This window comes from Cherax quadricarinatus, unplaced genomic scaffold (assembly GCF_038502225.1).
Source record: "Cherax quadricarinatus isolate ZL_2023a unplaced genomic scaffold, ASM3850222v1 Contig1782, whole genome shotgun sequence".
Taxonomy (NCBI): Eukaryota; Metazoa; Arthropoda; class Malacostraca; order Decapoda; family Parastacidae; genus Cherax; species Cherax quadricarinatus.
Window position 1 is genome coordinate 2,552 of NW_027196808.1, and position 16,174 is coordinate 18,725.

Consider the following 16,174-nt stretch of genomic DNA (forward strand, 5'->3'; position numbering starts at 1 on the left):
TTTGACCGAACCGAAATTCTTCTGCTGAAAGTCGAAGTTGCTTCCAGAGTTAAGATCCATCGTGTGTATTTTAGAATACATAATTTTAGAATACATAATTATTTATTAGTTGCAAAAACATGAAACCGGAATGCTAAAACAAACTGGAATTTTGTAAAGTGAGTCACATATCTAACAGATCCGGTGGACGCTAGCCTCAGGGATTATGAATAATCAAATACCGATGAAATGAGAACTCAGGGATGGTAATATCTTGAGTCACTACCACAGACCCAGTGAGAAGAGAAGGTAATAAGAATAGCAGTCTGGTATTTACAACAATGATTGTGCCATAACAAAGAAGACTATACTAAAATCTTCATTTCCTATATTGACGTTATAGACGCCTACAACTGTTCGCAAACTCACTAATATTCAGTAATCTACATTGTGATTTCTGTGCTCTGAGAATTATGAACCAATAATGGCCAAAGGCGCGCACCTCCCACCAATACCACAACAATTAAGCAATAGCTTAAACCCATGAATATGAAAGGAATACTCTCTGGCAGTCGAAGTAATTAAAAACAAGGTAACTCATTCACAACTAACCCACAATACGTCATCTACATGTCTATCTCCGATTTGTGGGTTAGTTGGATATTTTTTTAGCCACATTATCGTGGCTTTTATTCTTCATATGGTAATAACAAGTTAATTTCAATTGATGATGGTATCTAAATAAAAAGACCAGCTAACGATTATATTTTGAATAAATACGAAACGAAAATTAAAGGTCACAGGGTGATCAGGGCATGGAAGATAATCAGGTCTGATCTGAGGAAAGGGAGCACAGCTCTAGCTTTTTGGATCATTCGTAGTTCAACAGTTCAAGACAGCCTAAAACGAAGAGGAAAATACCACATTAAAGATTGTTAGGTAAGACACATATGCAACAGTTAGGTATCTTTATTTCGAAACGTTTCGCCTACACAGTAGGCTTCTTCAGTCGAGTACAGAAAAGTTGATAGAAGCAGAAGATACTTGAAGACGATGTAATCAGTCCATCACCCTTGAAGTTTTGAGGTGGTCAGTCCCTCAGTCTGGAGAAGAGCATTGTTCCGTTGTCTGAAACAATATGAAGTTGAAGTGACAGGATGGAGCCTTTATATAGTGCCAGGAGGGGAGACGTAGGTTGCTTTGGGAGGGCAGGTCCCTCTCAAACCCAGCCGTTCTCACTAGTAGAGGTCGAAGTTGATGGTCTGTACCAAGATACCCTTGTGTTGCAGTGTCTGACAGAATGAACATTAAAATGGTATAAAATACCGACAGATTGTTAGGTAAGACACATATGCAACAGTTAGGTATCTTTATTTCGAAACGTTTCGCCTACACAGTAGGCTTCTTCAGTCGAGTACAGAAAAGTTGATAGAAGCAGAAGATACTTGAAGACGATGTAATCAGTCCATCACCCTTGAAGTTTTGAGGTGGTCAGTCCCTCAGTCTGGAGAAGAGCATTGTTCCGTTGTCTGAAACAATATGAAGTTGAAGTGACAGGATGGAGCCTTTATATAGTGCCAGGAGGGGAGACGTAGGTTGCTTTGGGAGGGCAGGTCCCTCTCAAACCCAGCCGTTCTCACTAGTAGAGGTCGAAGTTGATGGTCTGTACCAAGATACCCTTGTGTTGCAGTGTCTGACAGAATGAACATTAAAATGGTATAAAATACCGACAGATTGTTAGGTAAGACACATATGCAACACTTAGGTATCTTTATTTCGAAACGTTTCGCCTACACAGTAGGCTTCTTCAGTCGAGTACAGAAAAGTTGATAGAAGCAGAAGATACTTGAAGACGATGTAATCAGTCCATCACCCTTGAAGTTTTGAGGTGGTCAGTCCCTCAGTCTGGCGAAACGTTTCGAAATAAAGATACCTAACTGTTGCATATGTGTCTTACCTAACAATCTGTCGGTATTTTATACCATTTTAATGTTCATTCTGTCAGACACTGCAACACAAGGGTATCTTGGTACAGACCATCAACTTCGACCTCTACTAGTGAGAACGGCTGGGTTTGAGAGGGACCTGCCCTCCCAAAGCAACCTACGTCTCCCCTCCTGGCACTATATAAAGGCTCCATCCTGTCACTTCAACTTCATATTGTTTCAGACAACGGAACAATGCTCTTCTCCAGACTGAGGGACTGACCACCTCAAAACTTCAAGGGTGATGGACTGATTACATCGTCTTCAAGTATCTTCTGCTTCTGTCAACTTTTCTGTACTCGACTGAAGAAGCCTACTGTGTAGGCGAAACGTTTCGAAATAAAGATACCTAACTGTTGCATATGTGTCTTACCTAACAATCTGTCGGTATTTTATACCATTTTAATGTTCACCACATTAAAGACTTCAGTTCTGAGGCTGGGGTCACAAATATACTGTATACACATGCTGTCAACAGTTATTCTTGTTTAGTACATAGGTTCCTAATACAGTTATAACGAGGCTCCCTCGCTAGCCATGATGTCATGTTCTCCCGTGAACTAGAGAATCAGCCCGTAAATCTTTCCCTTACTTTCCAGCTAGGCATAGAAGAGAGTAGACAGGCAGGCCTAGGTCCCCTCCAAGTTTTCGTAATAGAACGCCTCTACAGCAGATTTCGGCGTTTACATGACTCACGAAATCGTAATGACACGATTGCAAACAAACCATATCACGGGCTAGCTGGTCCAGTGGCTAACGCGACGGTCTGGAGTTTTGAGACTCTCTGACCGCGGGTTCAATCCCGTCCGTGGTATGGTTTGTATTTTTCGGCGTTTATTTAAACCGACAGTCCATCCTTGAGCCCCCAGCTAACAATGGTAACTGATAATCAATTGATATCATTTCGATATTTAAGACAATTAATGACAATAATATCAAATTTTTCGATTGCTATATATAAATGAATTTACGGAGTTACCGAATAATTTCGTCCTAATCAAATGTACCTTTCAGTAATTCTCATGTCAGGTTGTTTCCAGGTATTAAACCTCAGTTACACGCCATCATTACAAAAGTTTAGACCAGAAAGCTCTTATTCAACTAGTTAATTCGAGTGTCTCCTCCAAGATTAATAAAACATTATTGCGCAATTTTGGAGAATCTTTGTCAGCTGTGCTTCACATAGATTCTTAAAGTAAGAATGCTCTAAGAACAATAGCAGCTGTAATATTATCTTTATAATCAGATTTAGAGTAAATCTTTTTGCACTTCCAGTGCAATGTCAATGTACTAAACACTCGGGTGATGTTGATTAAACATTCTTAGTGGTCCATCTAGACGAGCACAACAAAAAGTGCTACCCGGATATAGGAAAAACAGTGTGAAGGAAGGAAAGAAAGAAGGCAAGACACAGGTGGGGGTGAGAGGCTTTGAATAGTTAGAAGGGATATAACAGGGATTTTTATAAGGTGATTTTATAATTATTTTTAATGGTATGAATTTTTCTCTTTGATGTCCCTGGACAGGGAGGAGAGCTAGGGGTGGACTACCACCTTGAGGGAGGCTGGGACGTTCTCAGTGTCGATGTTAACGGCACCGTTACTCTGCGAGGGATGTTGGACCGTGAAGCCCCAGGAGGGGACGCTGGGGTGGCCAGGATTCTAGCCGTGGACCGTGGGCGTCCCCGTCTCACAGCTACAGCTACCCTCACCATCACTGTCACTGACGTCAACGACTGTCCACCGAGCCTTCTGCCACCTACACGCCTTCACATTACCGAGGGTAGCCCGCCCACCAAACTAGGCGTCCTCAAGATCACCGACCCTGATGTTTGGGCGTTGGGGCACGGCCCGCCCTTCAACATCTCCATGTCACCGTCCAACCCCGCCCACGTCTTGAATCTGGTTTCCCTTAAGTTCGACCGTCGTGAGTATATTAGGTGACTCCTTGGACCATTCAAGGTATTTATTGCCTTAGGGTTCCTAAAGAACTCTTGATCCAAAGGACTGGATTTATTCTTCCCTTCCTCGAATCGAATCTGATCTCCCAACCCTCTCGTTCCCCAGACATTCCATAACCACTAAGGGGTTCAGATTTTCCTCATGATTATCACTATAAAAATTAATGGTGGAATGATGCAGCTAGTCCAGCAGGAAACTGTCAACAATTGAGGCAACATGAGGATACTTAGCAAGCTGAAGAATTGGCTTTCTAAATGTATTTGATTTACCACAATTCATGTGGAATTGTCCAGAGGGGATATTTAGTACCTTAGCATTGTGTAGAGCTCAAAAGGAAAAGTAGGATTTTGGATAGAGTACAACTAAAATAGGGTAGGACTCTAGATGGAGCAGCATTCTTGACAGAGTATGCTTATAGACTGGGTAGAACTCAAAATGAAGTAGGACTCTTGATTTAATAGTGTTCAATATATATTAAGTTTCAAAATGCTGTAGAATAGGAATTTACATAGAGAATGACTGTAGAAAAGATAGACCTGTAGATAAGGAAGGAATCTAATAAATATAGAAAGACTCTAGAGAGATAATGATCTAAAATTCCTATTGACTAGATTATATTACATCATCACAAGCAATTCCACAGACAACACAGATGGTGGCAGTTTTCCAATGAATATTGTGACTAATGATGTTGCTGATATGTTAAAAATAGCTGAATTGTCTTGTGTATAACCAAAATGGTCCTTGTAGACAGCATTCGGTGTTTCGTGGTATCTGTAAACCCCCGGTGTGTCTTGTGTAGCTGAATGTTCGTGTTTTTTGAAAAAGAGGTTCCCCAGTTTGTTGGGATAGAACGTGATTATGTTGGTCACTTTGTTGAGACGATTGAATGTACCTTATTGGTAGGGTACCGCGAGTACCCTACCAACCAAATTTGCTGGATCGCTAACACATACCAGCCTGTATCGGAATCAGTGCTACTTCAAAGTACCCAGACTTTCCTTCAAAAGGCTCGTAGCATCTTACGAAAATCAGAACAAGGCAAAAAACTACTTAAACTTTTACCAGGTCAACCGAAACCAGCACGCCTGTATGGCCTTCCTAAGACACACAAACCTGGCATCCCACTACGGCCTATCACTTCGGGCATAGGGAGTGCACCACACAGACTAGCCGGCCACCTTGCCAAATACCTTTCAGCGCTTCTGGGCACTATCAGTCAAGCCCACCTCAAACACTCAGGTGACCTTCTCTCCCGAATTTCCAACCTGAATGACAAAAACAAAAGCATGGCTTCCTTCGATGTCACAGCCCTCTTTACCAACGTTCCTACTGACGCTGCAATCAACATTCTGAGACAGAGACTCACTGAAAACCACGACCTCCCTTTATCTCTTCTAGATTTCATCAATCTAGTGGAACTGTGTGTTAATTTCAACTTCTTCAAGTATCAGGACAACTGTTACAAACAATGCTTTGGGATGGCAATGGGCAGCCCGCTCAGTGCTGTGCTTGCCAACCTCTTCATGGAAAACTTGGAGACAGAGAAATTCAGCACCCTCATTCCCAACACCGTTACCTGGCTAAGATACGTTGATGATATATTGGTTTTCTATCCGAGACGTCTCAATATCCAGGCCCTTCTCAACAAGATCAATGCAGTTGAACCATCAATAAAGTTTACACTTGAACTCGAAAATGATGGCAAACTTCCTTTCCTCGACGTTCTACTGTGCAGATCTCCCGACAGTGACAAACTTCTCTTCAAAGTGTATAGAAAACCTACCAACAAGGACGATCTTATACACTTTTATTCACACCAAGACACCCGCACTAAGAGAGGAGTCCTCATTGGCTTCTTGAGAGCTCTTCGCATCTCCAGCCCTTGTTTTCTAGAAGAAGAATGCACTTACATAACACAAGCCTTTACACGTCTTCAGTTCCCATCTTTCTTCATCCGAGATTGCAGACTCAAGGCACAAGCTATCCTCAACAAACCGCCCATGGAACAGCCCCCTAAACAGTTCATAGTAATCCCATGTGGCGATGTTGCCACGAATACTCGCCGGGCACTTGCTATGAGTAACATCAACGTTTCCACCATAAACACATCCTCTATCAAAGACCTCACTACGAAACGCAGCCCCACACCACTAACTTCTACAGCAGGCGTCTACACTATCCCCTGTGGGTTCTGTCCGCCTGAATGAGCATCGAAATGCCTCTAACAGAGACGATGTAAGGTACGCCTGTGTCCTCCACAGAGACTCCACGGGGCATTTGATGAACTGGAACGAGGCACAACTCGTTCTCACCGAACCAGACCTCAGACGCCGACGGTGCTAGAAGCCTCACTAATCGCCGTCACCGACACTATAGAACGCAACACTGGAAACTACAAAATTTCAAAAACATTGGCATACATGATACTTAAGCAGCACCAACCCAACAACACAGGAGTCACATGATTTCATCGTCTACCCGTCCTCATCATAGGCAGAGGGTGTTTTGATAAGGACCTGCCTCGCATGGGCCAGTAGGCCTTCTACAGTGTTCCTCCATTCTTATGTTCTTATGACATTCCTCAGGTCACGTACGTCACATCTCACTCTCCGCCTATATATATAATGTCTTTCTACCTCTGTATGTTAGAAGTGATCAAGGTCCCAGGACCGAAACGTTTTCTAATAAATATGTTATAGTGTTGTTTACATGTGTACATGTGGCTGTGTGCATGTATGTGCGTGTGTATTCAGAACTAGTCTTACTTAGTTCCTCGAGTACGTCTGTCCTTCCACCTAACAGTAATTCTCAAGTTTTCATTTTGTTTCTGCAAGTACCTATATGTGTTGTGTATGTGTGTGTGTACTCACCTAGTTATGGTTTCAGGGGTCGATTCACAGCTTCTGTGTGTGTGTGTGTACTCACCTAGTTTTGGTTAAAAGGGGTCAAGTCACAGCTTTTGTGTGTGTGTGTGTGTGTCACTTCATATGCTCACACTGTCTTCGTGTGAGTTAAATTACTCTGTCGGTTCAAGAAAACTTTTCTCCCTGCTTTTTGGTTGTCCTAGGTTATAGTAGTTTAATTCTAGTCCTTCAAGGCCTGAAAACATTTATTTAGCAGCAAGGTTCCCTTACATTTGTGTGTCTAGTTGTTTACTGGCAGCTTTGTCTGATCTCAGAGCATGCGCGCTCTTTAGCATAACATGCGGTACTCCACACTTTACTAACCAGCTCCTATCCCTTAATAAATGCTATTAATCTGTCTATGATGATCAGCTCTCAAGTGGTAGGATTAGTTGGACCTCCAGCTACCAGTGATGCAGAACCAGTGCTAATAATACGATTTTACGACTTACCACAATAAGGTGATGACATCACTTTGACAGCAGTGTGGCCGTCTGGTTCTCTTCTGTCGTTGTCATACCGAGCTGGTATCTCAGCAAAGTTCTTGCCAGTGCTTGATTCATGTGGGACTGCATGGTCTTGTGGGTTAGAGCGTCATGACATTCTCGCTCATCATAAGGCGGGCCAAAACGACATGGGTCTGAATCCTCGGCTAGTCGTATTGTTGTTATTGATTAAAATACCACTCGTTCGTAGTTACGATAATATATAGACTGCTCGTGGAGGCTGGTACACCAAACGGGGAGTAGAATGAAATTAGCTCAGAGGCGTCCACACCACCGTATATCTTCGGATCAAGGACATACGGTGGTGTGGGTGCTTGACATACGCTCTGCTGGGTGCTTGATTCTTGTAGGATTGCATGGTCTTGTGGGTTAGAACGTCATGTGTTTTTCGCCAAAACGACATGGGCTAGAATCCTTGGCTAGTTGCAGTATTGCTATTGATTAAAATACCACTCGTTCATGGTTACAATAATACATAGACTGTTCGTGGAGGCTGGTACACCAAACGGGAAGTAGAATGAAATTAGCTAACAGGCACATACACCACCGAATGTCCTCAGATCAAGGTAAAACACTTGGCTCTGCTGGGTGCTTGATTCTTGCAGGATTGCGTGGTCCTGTTGGTTAGAATGTCATGTGATTTTCGCTCAACATGAGGTGGGCCAAAATGACATGAGCTCGAATCCTCGGCTAGTCTCAGTGTTGTTTTTGAATTAGATGAGTTCTCTTTGTCTTTTGATAAAAATACCATTGCTGAATTGATTAAGCTGTGTGTAGTTGATTGCAAGTTTGAGTTTGAGGCGAAATACTATGCTCAAAAACTAGGAATGGCTATGGGTAATCTGTTGTCCCCCTATCGAGCAATCTGTATATGGAATTTTTCGAGGCTAGACTGTTGAAAGATATCCTGCCATGTGGAGCTCAATAGTTCAGGTATGTGGATGATATTTTGTGTCTTTGACTATATGATATGGCCCTTGATACATTTTTACCAAGACTTAACACTTTAGTCCCGTCTATTATATTCACCGTGGAGAAAGAGGTGGACTGTAATCTTCCATTCTTAGATGTATTGATACACCGAGTTGATAGAAAGTTTAAGTTTACAGTATATAGGAAGGCCACCAATGTGTACTCATACATTCACTACTATTCCAACCATGAGAATAGAGTCAAAAGGAGTGTATTTCTTACTGTTTCTGAGAGCCTATTGAGTGTGCAGTCCTTAGTTCCTAAATGAAGAAATTAGGAAAATTTTTGACAGTGGCATGAAATTGTGGTATCCTAAGGTGTTTGTGGAATCTGCCTTCCTGGTTGCAAGGAAAACTTATTATAGAAGAGAACCTGGGATAACACCTCAGACCAAGAATGTGCTGGTCCTCCCATACAACGAGAATTTATCTATCCTGCCGAATGCTCTTAGAAGATTTAATATACAAGTAGTGTTTAAAAATTCATGGACGGTTAGAAGCATCCTGATAAAGAATTCACCCCAACAACATGTTGGTGGTGTCTACAGAGTTGGTTGTAACGGTTGCAGTCTCTCCTATTTGGGACAAACAGGAAAACCATTGAAGGTGAGAATGTCCCAGCACCGTTATTCGAGACGTATTGCACAGGAGTCAAGCCCAATTTTCAACCATGTTAGAGCTTGTAATAACCCGGCAAATTAGCGGAAAGCAAGAGTTATCTTCCCCTGTTCCTCCTGGCTTGAAAGGAATATTGTAGAATTGGCAATTATTAAGCATGATAAGTATTCATTATACAATATTAGTGATGGGTTGTTCAAATTAGATGCATTTTTAGTTGAGACAATAGTACACACTCTATAACTGGGCTCTTATATGAATGCATTAGACTGTCTTAAATGTAGTACCACACCGAGAAATTAGGTTTTATTTTTACTGCAGTTTATGAAGCTTGAACCAAACTTTGCCTCAGAATTGTGGGTTGAATAACTCTGGCTGCCTTTTTTGTTATTACAGATGCCTCCCTCTTTAAATGAGTTTATTTTAGTGAGCCCCATATCATTTACATAATTTTCAGAGGTCTCCCCTTTAAATATTACTGTTTTCTCGTCACTTTAAATGCACACACTCTTCCATGGGAGGCTAACCCATAATTGCCAGTGACTTCTATATCACTGACAATATATTTATGTATATAAATATATTGATATCATAGAGGATTATGGCCGAATTTTTTTTATAACTGCCAAGTTAATGTCGTTTAGGCTATTACAGTGTCAATGGTTATGGGATTTTCCTTATGCTATACTATTCGTCCTTCTGGCTGTGTCCACTTTTGTGCCTGGGATCACTTCCTTTATCCTTCTCTTCCCCTCCTTCACTCACTCCAGCGATGACGGTCCATTCGGAACATACTTGCTTGGACCTCCTCTTTTCTGCAATTTTGCAAACTCCTGACGTGTTGGTTGCAACACGAAAGGTCTAGAGCTACCATTGTACTCCCCCCGTGGTTGTTTTGCATGCATGCATATATATATATATATATATATATATATATATATATATATATATATATATATATATATATATATATATAGGGAGGTACAACCTCTGGAACTGCCCTGGGGACCCTCATTCTCAGAGAAAATAATAAACTTGTTTCAGGGAAAACTCAAAGTTCTCCCTGAAGCTGTTTGAAAATTGTTTTCTCCTATCACCCGCCGTATTTAATATATATTTAAAGACAAAATACGTTGACAAAAATGCAATAGGGAGTAAAACAACATAGATAACTTAGAGCTACATCTCGGATACATTGTCCAGCTCCCCGGCGGTGGGCAGCGTGCCCAGAATGCTGCAGGCAATTCCCCTCTGGCTCACAACACTGAGTCTCTGAAAGAGGAAGCTGGCCACCCTGTGTTCCATGGTTTCCATGATGAGTTTTTCACCCAGCTCTTTGAGGAACTTTAGAGCACACTTGCCCAATGCTCCATGGGTCTCCAACCTTATTGGGATGAAGTTATAGCAAGGAGGAAGGCCTTCATATTTACGAGTCTTCTGGGTCTCCTTTTGGCTGGCAGCTCCACCCCCTTCAGGTACGGAGTATGGCAAGTAGGTGTCTGCCAATGTGGCGGCACAGGTGTAGTCCCAGACAATCTGCTCTCCATCCTTCCAGGGTAGCATGGTGGCTCCATCAGGACGCTTTTGACTTCTATCAGACCTCTGCACTGATGGTTCCCGTTGGGCTGAACAATGGGCTGTGGCAAGATTTCCCTTTATGATGTCGTTGACTTCCTCATGTCTGGCATACTTCCCTTCTGATGTGTGACACTCGAGACCATTAAATCTGAATTGATCAGACGTCGCCTTACCGTAAGTACACCTATGTTCGGTGAGCATAGGAGTGGCTAGGAGAAGAGTAACATCAATCCAAATGGCCTGCACTCACCTAATTGTACTCACCTAATTGTGGTTGCAGGGGTCAAGACTCAGTTCCTGGCCCCGCCTCTTCACCGACCGCTACTAGGTCCTCTCTCCCCCTGCTCCATGAGCTTTATCATACCTGGTCTTAAAACTATGTATAGTTCCTGCCTCCACAACATCACTTGCCAGACTATTCCACTTCCTAACTACTCTGACTGAAGAAATACTTCCTAACATCCCTTTGACTCATCTGAGTCTTCAGCTTCCAATTGTGACCCCTTGTTTCTGTGTCCCATCTCTGGAACATCCTGTCTCTGTCCACCTTGTCTATTCCACGCAGTATTTTGTTGGTCGTTATCATGTCACCCCTGACCCTCCTGTCCTCCAGTGTTGTCAGACCGATTTCCCTTAACCTTTCTTCATTGGACATTCCCCTTAGCTCTGGAACTAGCCTTGTTGCAAACTTTTGCACTTTCTCTAATTTCTTGACGTGTTTGACCAGGTGTGGGTTCCAAACTGGTGCTGCGTACTCCAGTATGGGCCTGACGTACACAGTGTATAAAGTCTTGAACGATTCCTTACTGAGGTACCGGAACGCTATTCTCAAGTTTGCCAAGCGCCCATATGCCGCAGTAGTTATCTGGTTAATGTGTGCTTCTGGCGATGTACTCGGTATTATACTCACTCCTAGGCTTTTCTCCTTAAGTGAGGTTTGCAGCCCTTGGCCACCTAGCCTATACTCTGTCTGCAGCCTTCTTTGCCCTCCTCCGATCTTCATGACTTTGCATTTGGCGGGATTAAATTCTAGGAGCCAGTTTCTGGATCACACATCCAGCCTGTCCAGGTCTCTTTGTAGACCTGTCTGATCCGCGTCTGATTTATTTCTCCTCATTAACTTCACGTCATCTGCAAACAGGGACACTTCTGAGTCTATCCCTTCCGTCATGTCGTTCACATATACCAAGAATAGGACTGGTCCCAGGACTGACCCCTGTGGGACCCCGCTCGTCACTGGCGCCCACTGTGATACCTCATCACGGACCATGACTCGTTGTTGCCTCCCTGTTAGGTATTCTCTGATCCATTGAAGTGCCCTTCCTGTTATATGTGCCTATTCCTCTAGCTTCTGTACTAATCTCTTGTGAGCAACTGTGTCGAAAGCCTTCTTGCAGTCCAAGAAAATGCAATCAACCCACCCCTCACTCTCATTTCTTACTTCAATTACCTTGTCATAAAACTCTAGTAGGTTTGTGGCACAGGATTTGCCTTCCATGAATCCGTGCTGGCTGTCGTTTATAATCTTGTTCCGCTCCAGGTGCTCAACCACTCTCCTCCTGATAATCTTTTCCAAGACTTTGCATACTATACATGTCAGTGACACTGTTCTATAATTTAGTGCTTCATTTCTGCCTCCCTTCTTAAAGATGGGGACTACATTTGCCTTCTTCCATACTTCAGATACTTGCCCAGTTTCAAAGGAATTGTTGAAGATTTTGGTTAGTGGCACACGTAGTGTCTCTGCTCCCTCTCTAAGGATCCACAGAGAGATGTCCGGTCCCACCGCCTTTGAGGTATCAAGGTCACTTAGGAGCTTCTCCACCTCCTCAGTTGTGTGTAATTCATCCAACACTTGTTGGTATATCCCTTGTTGCTTTACGCCACTGTTTTGTCTTCCCGTTGTCCCTTCAGCCTCCATTGTAAATACATCCTGAAATCTCATGTTGAGCTCCTCACATACCTCCTGGTCGTTTCTTGTGAGCTCCCCACCTTCTTTCCTCAGCCAGATTACGTGGTCCTTGACTATTGTCTTCCTCCTGATGTGGCTGTAGAGTAGTTTCGGGTCAGACTTGACTTTCGATGCTATGTCATTTTCATACTGCCGCTGCGCCTCCCTCCTTATCTGTGCATACTCGTTTCTGGCTCGTCGACTAATCTCTTTGTCCTCCTGAGTCCTTTGCCTTCTGTACATTTTCCATTCTCTAGAGCACTTAGTTTTTGCCTCCCTGCACCTTCGGGTAAACCAAGGGCTCGTTCTGTCCTTCCCATTATTTCTGTTACCCTTGGGAACAAACCTTTTCTCTGCCTCCTTGCATTTTGTTGTTACAAAGTCCATCATTTCGTTTACTGATTTTCCTAACAACTCCTGTTCCCACTGAACCTCCTGCAGGAAGGTCCTCATTCCTGTGTAGTCGAGTCGAGTTCCCAGGGAGGAATTGTTAACAGCTAGAAGGAAATCTCCTGCCTGTGGTGCCTTCACTGCTAGGAGACATGCTTTGTCCATTCCTGAAGTGCTGGTGAGCATTGTGTTGGCAATTTTTTCCATGATCGGTTTGTCCCAGTGGGACTGTTAGTGCTCTTTGGGAGGAGCTGGTCTACTGGAGGAGTCTGCAAGGGTGTTCCACCACATGGCTTCTTCAGTGAACCTGGGGTTCTGAGCTCCTACCACGTCTCTCAAGTGTTAGGGGACAATCTTCTTGACTAATCCACTGGAAGCCAAACACGAAGATAGAAATGCAGGTAAAACTACCTGTGTTGCTTTGCGCACCCCAATACCTCCCAGTAGCACAGGGAGGTTTGCCTGGAGGGTTGCCTGAGTGACTTCTCACATTATTAAGGAATTATAAAAACAATACATCAAAGGAAGGCATATAAAGGGTCAAGACTACACCTCACCATCACAACCCACAACAAAGCAACACCTCACACACGCAGGACGACACCCGACTCTGTGAAACACACCTAATACTCCACCCAAGAATTAAGAATTATTACTTGTTTAATGTATCATTAAATTCTTCCCAAATTTATCAATTACAAATGAATCCCTTTTCTTATATGAACCAAAGGAAATATTCATATTATTTTCAAAACTGCTTTTTATGAAGCATGATTCATTTATATTCCTGTCGACCACGGATTTGCTTGATACAACTTTCTCATCCTTTAGAAAATCAATTGGATGGTTAGGATCTCTCATATGAATAGGTAGAGCATTAGAATCTTGTCCAGTTCTAATGCTATATTTATGTTGTTTTAATCTTAGTTCGAGACTTTTACCAGTTTAACCGTAATAAACTTTTTCGCAAATTTCACAAGGAATTTTATAGACACATCCATCAGCATTTTAGCAGAAATTCTTTATCAAAAATTTTTTACTGTATCAAGATTTATATATATATATATATATATATATATATATATATATATATATATATATATATATATATATATATATATATATATATATATATATATATATATGCAAAACAACCACTGTGAAAGAGTAGTGAAATTCCAAGCGCTTTCGTGACTACTTACATTGTCAAGGAACTATGAAAGTAATACATCAAAGGAAAGCAATTAAAGGGCTTAGACCACAAATCACAGTCAACTCCCACAACAAAGAAACACCTGACGTGGGACAATACCGGACTCATAAGAAAAGAGGAACACTGCAGTAGGTCCGCTGGTCCAACTAGACAGGTCCTCACGACAACCTACCAACAAATCATTCTACCCAAGAAATAAGGTTTATTATTTGCCCATTGTATTATTAAACTCTAACTAAATTTTATTAATTGTAAATGAATCTAATTTATACAAACCTAAGGAAATATTCATATTATTTTCAAAACTGCTTTTTATGAAACAAGATTCAATTATATTTCTGTCAACCATGGACTTGCTTGATACAACTTTCTCAACTTTTTGAAAATCAATTGTATGGTTAAAATCTCTCGCATGAATAAATAGAGCATTGGAATCTTGTCCAGTTCTAATGTTATATTTATGTTGTTTTAATCTAAGTTCGAGACTTTAACCAGTATGACCGTAATAAACTTTATCGCAAATTTTACAAGGAATCTTATAGACACATTCGTCAGCATTTTGGGGGGAATTCTTTATCAAAAGTTTTTTTTACTGTGTCAAGATTTTGAAATACAACTTTAATATTAAAAGTCTTAAGAAGAGAAGGCATATCAACCAAGTTTTCATGGTAAGGGAGAACCAACATATTTTTAGTTGAATAAGGTTGGTTGTCCCTTTTTGGGTTGTAAAAAGTACTGCAGTGTTCCTCTTTTCTTATGAGTCCGGTATTGTCCCGCATCAGGTGTTTCTTTGTTGTGGGAGTTGACTGTGAGGTGCGGTCTTAGTCCTTTAATTGCGTTCCTTTGATGTATTACTTTTATAGTTCCTTGACAATGTGAGTAGTCACGAAAGCACTTGGAATTTCACTACTCTTTCACAGTGGTTGTTTTGCATATTTTAAAATCACCTGTTTACTGTGATCTTATTGCATATATATATATATATATATATATATATATATATATATATATATATATATATATATATATATATATATATATATATATATATATATATATATATATTATAGGGAGGTACCACCTCTAGAACTGTCATGGGGACCCTCATCCTCAGAGAAAAAAATAAACTTGCTTCAGGGAAAACTCAAGATTCTCCCTGAAGCTGTTTGAGAATTTTCTCCTACCACCCCCTATATTATGTATATATATTTTATTTAAAGACAAAATACATTGACGAAACATTCACAAAAATATGATACAAAGTAAAACAACATAGGTAACTCAGAGCTACATCTCGAATACTTCGTCCAGCTCCCCTGCGGTGGGCCGCGTGCCCAGAATGCTGCAGGCATTTCCTCTCTGGATCGCAACACTGAGTCTCTGAAAGAGGAAGCTGGTCGCCCTGTGGTCCTTGGTTTCTATGATGAGCTTTTCACCCAGCTCTTTGAGGAACTTTAGAGCACACTTGCCCCATGCTCCAAGGGTCTCCGACCCTATTGGAATGAAGTTATAGCAAGGGGGAAGGTCTTCATATTTTCGGATCTTCTGGGTCTCCCTGTGGCTGGCAGCTCCACCCCCTTCCACTACAGAGTATGGCAAGTAGGTGTCTGCCAATGTGGCAGCACAGGTGTAGTCCCAGGCAATCTGCTTTCCATCCTTCCAGGGTAGCATAGTGGCTCCATCAGGACGCTTTTGACTTCCATCAGACCTCTGTACTTGGGGTTCCCGTTGAGCTGGGCAACGGGCTGTGGCGAGGCTTCTCTTTATTATGTCATTGATCTCCTCATGTCTGGCATACTTCCCTTCTGCTGTGTGACACACGAGACCATGGAGTCCGAATTGATCAGCTGTCGCCCTGCCGCAAATACACCTATGTTCGGTGAGGATGGGGGCGGCTAGGCGAAGAGCAACACCAATCCTTTGACTTGCACTTATCTCTCTGGCTTTAGGTCATACTTATTCTGTTTGAGTTTGCAGTTATATTGATTTGTGCCAATAGCACCTACAGCCGGCACTAGGCCTGGTTGCTGTCTCTTTTGCCACTAATTTCACTTTCAAACTATTTTAAGTAAATTGTAGCCCTCACATCGCTTTTTTTTTTTTTTTTTTTGCTCTT

The 16,174-nt window shown here is 42.0% G+C and overlaps 1 protein-coding gene across 1 annotated transcript in view; it reads left to right on the forward strand.

The window, feature by feature from the left end:
• Nucleotides 1–3,490: 3,490 nt before the first annotated feature.
• Nucleotides 3,491–16,174, forward strand: part of LOC138851714 (neural-cadherin-like) — a gene marked incomplete at its 5' end in the record, with an annotated part of 57,910 nt that continues 45,226 nt past the window's right edge. The window contains one exon of the mRNA XM_070081126.1: nt 3,491–3,890. Within this exon, the coding sequence (XP_069937227.1) occupies nt 3,491–3,890 (400 nt within the window). The remainder of the gene's footprint in view (nt 3,891–16,174) is intronic.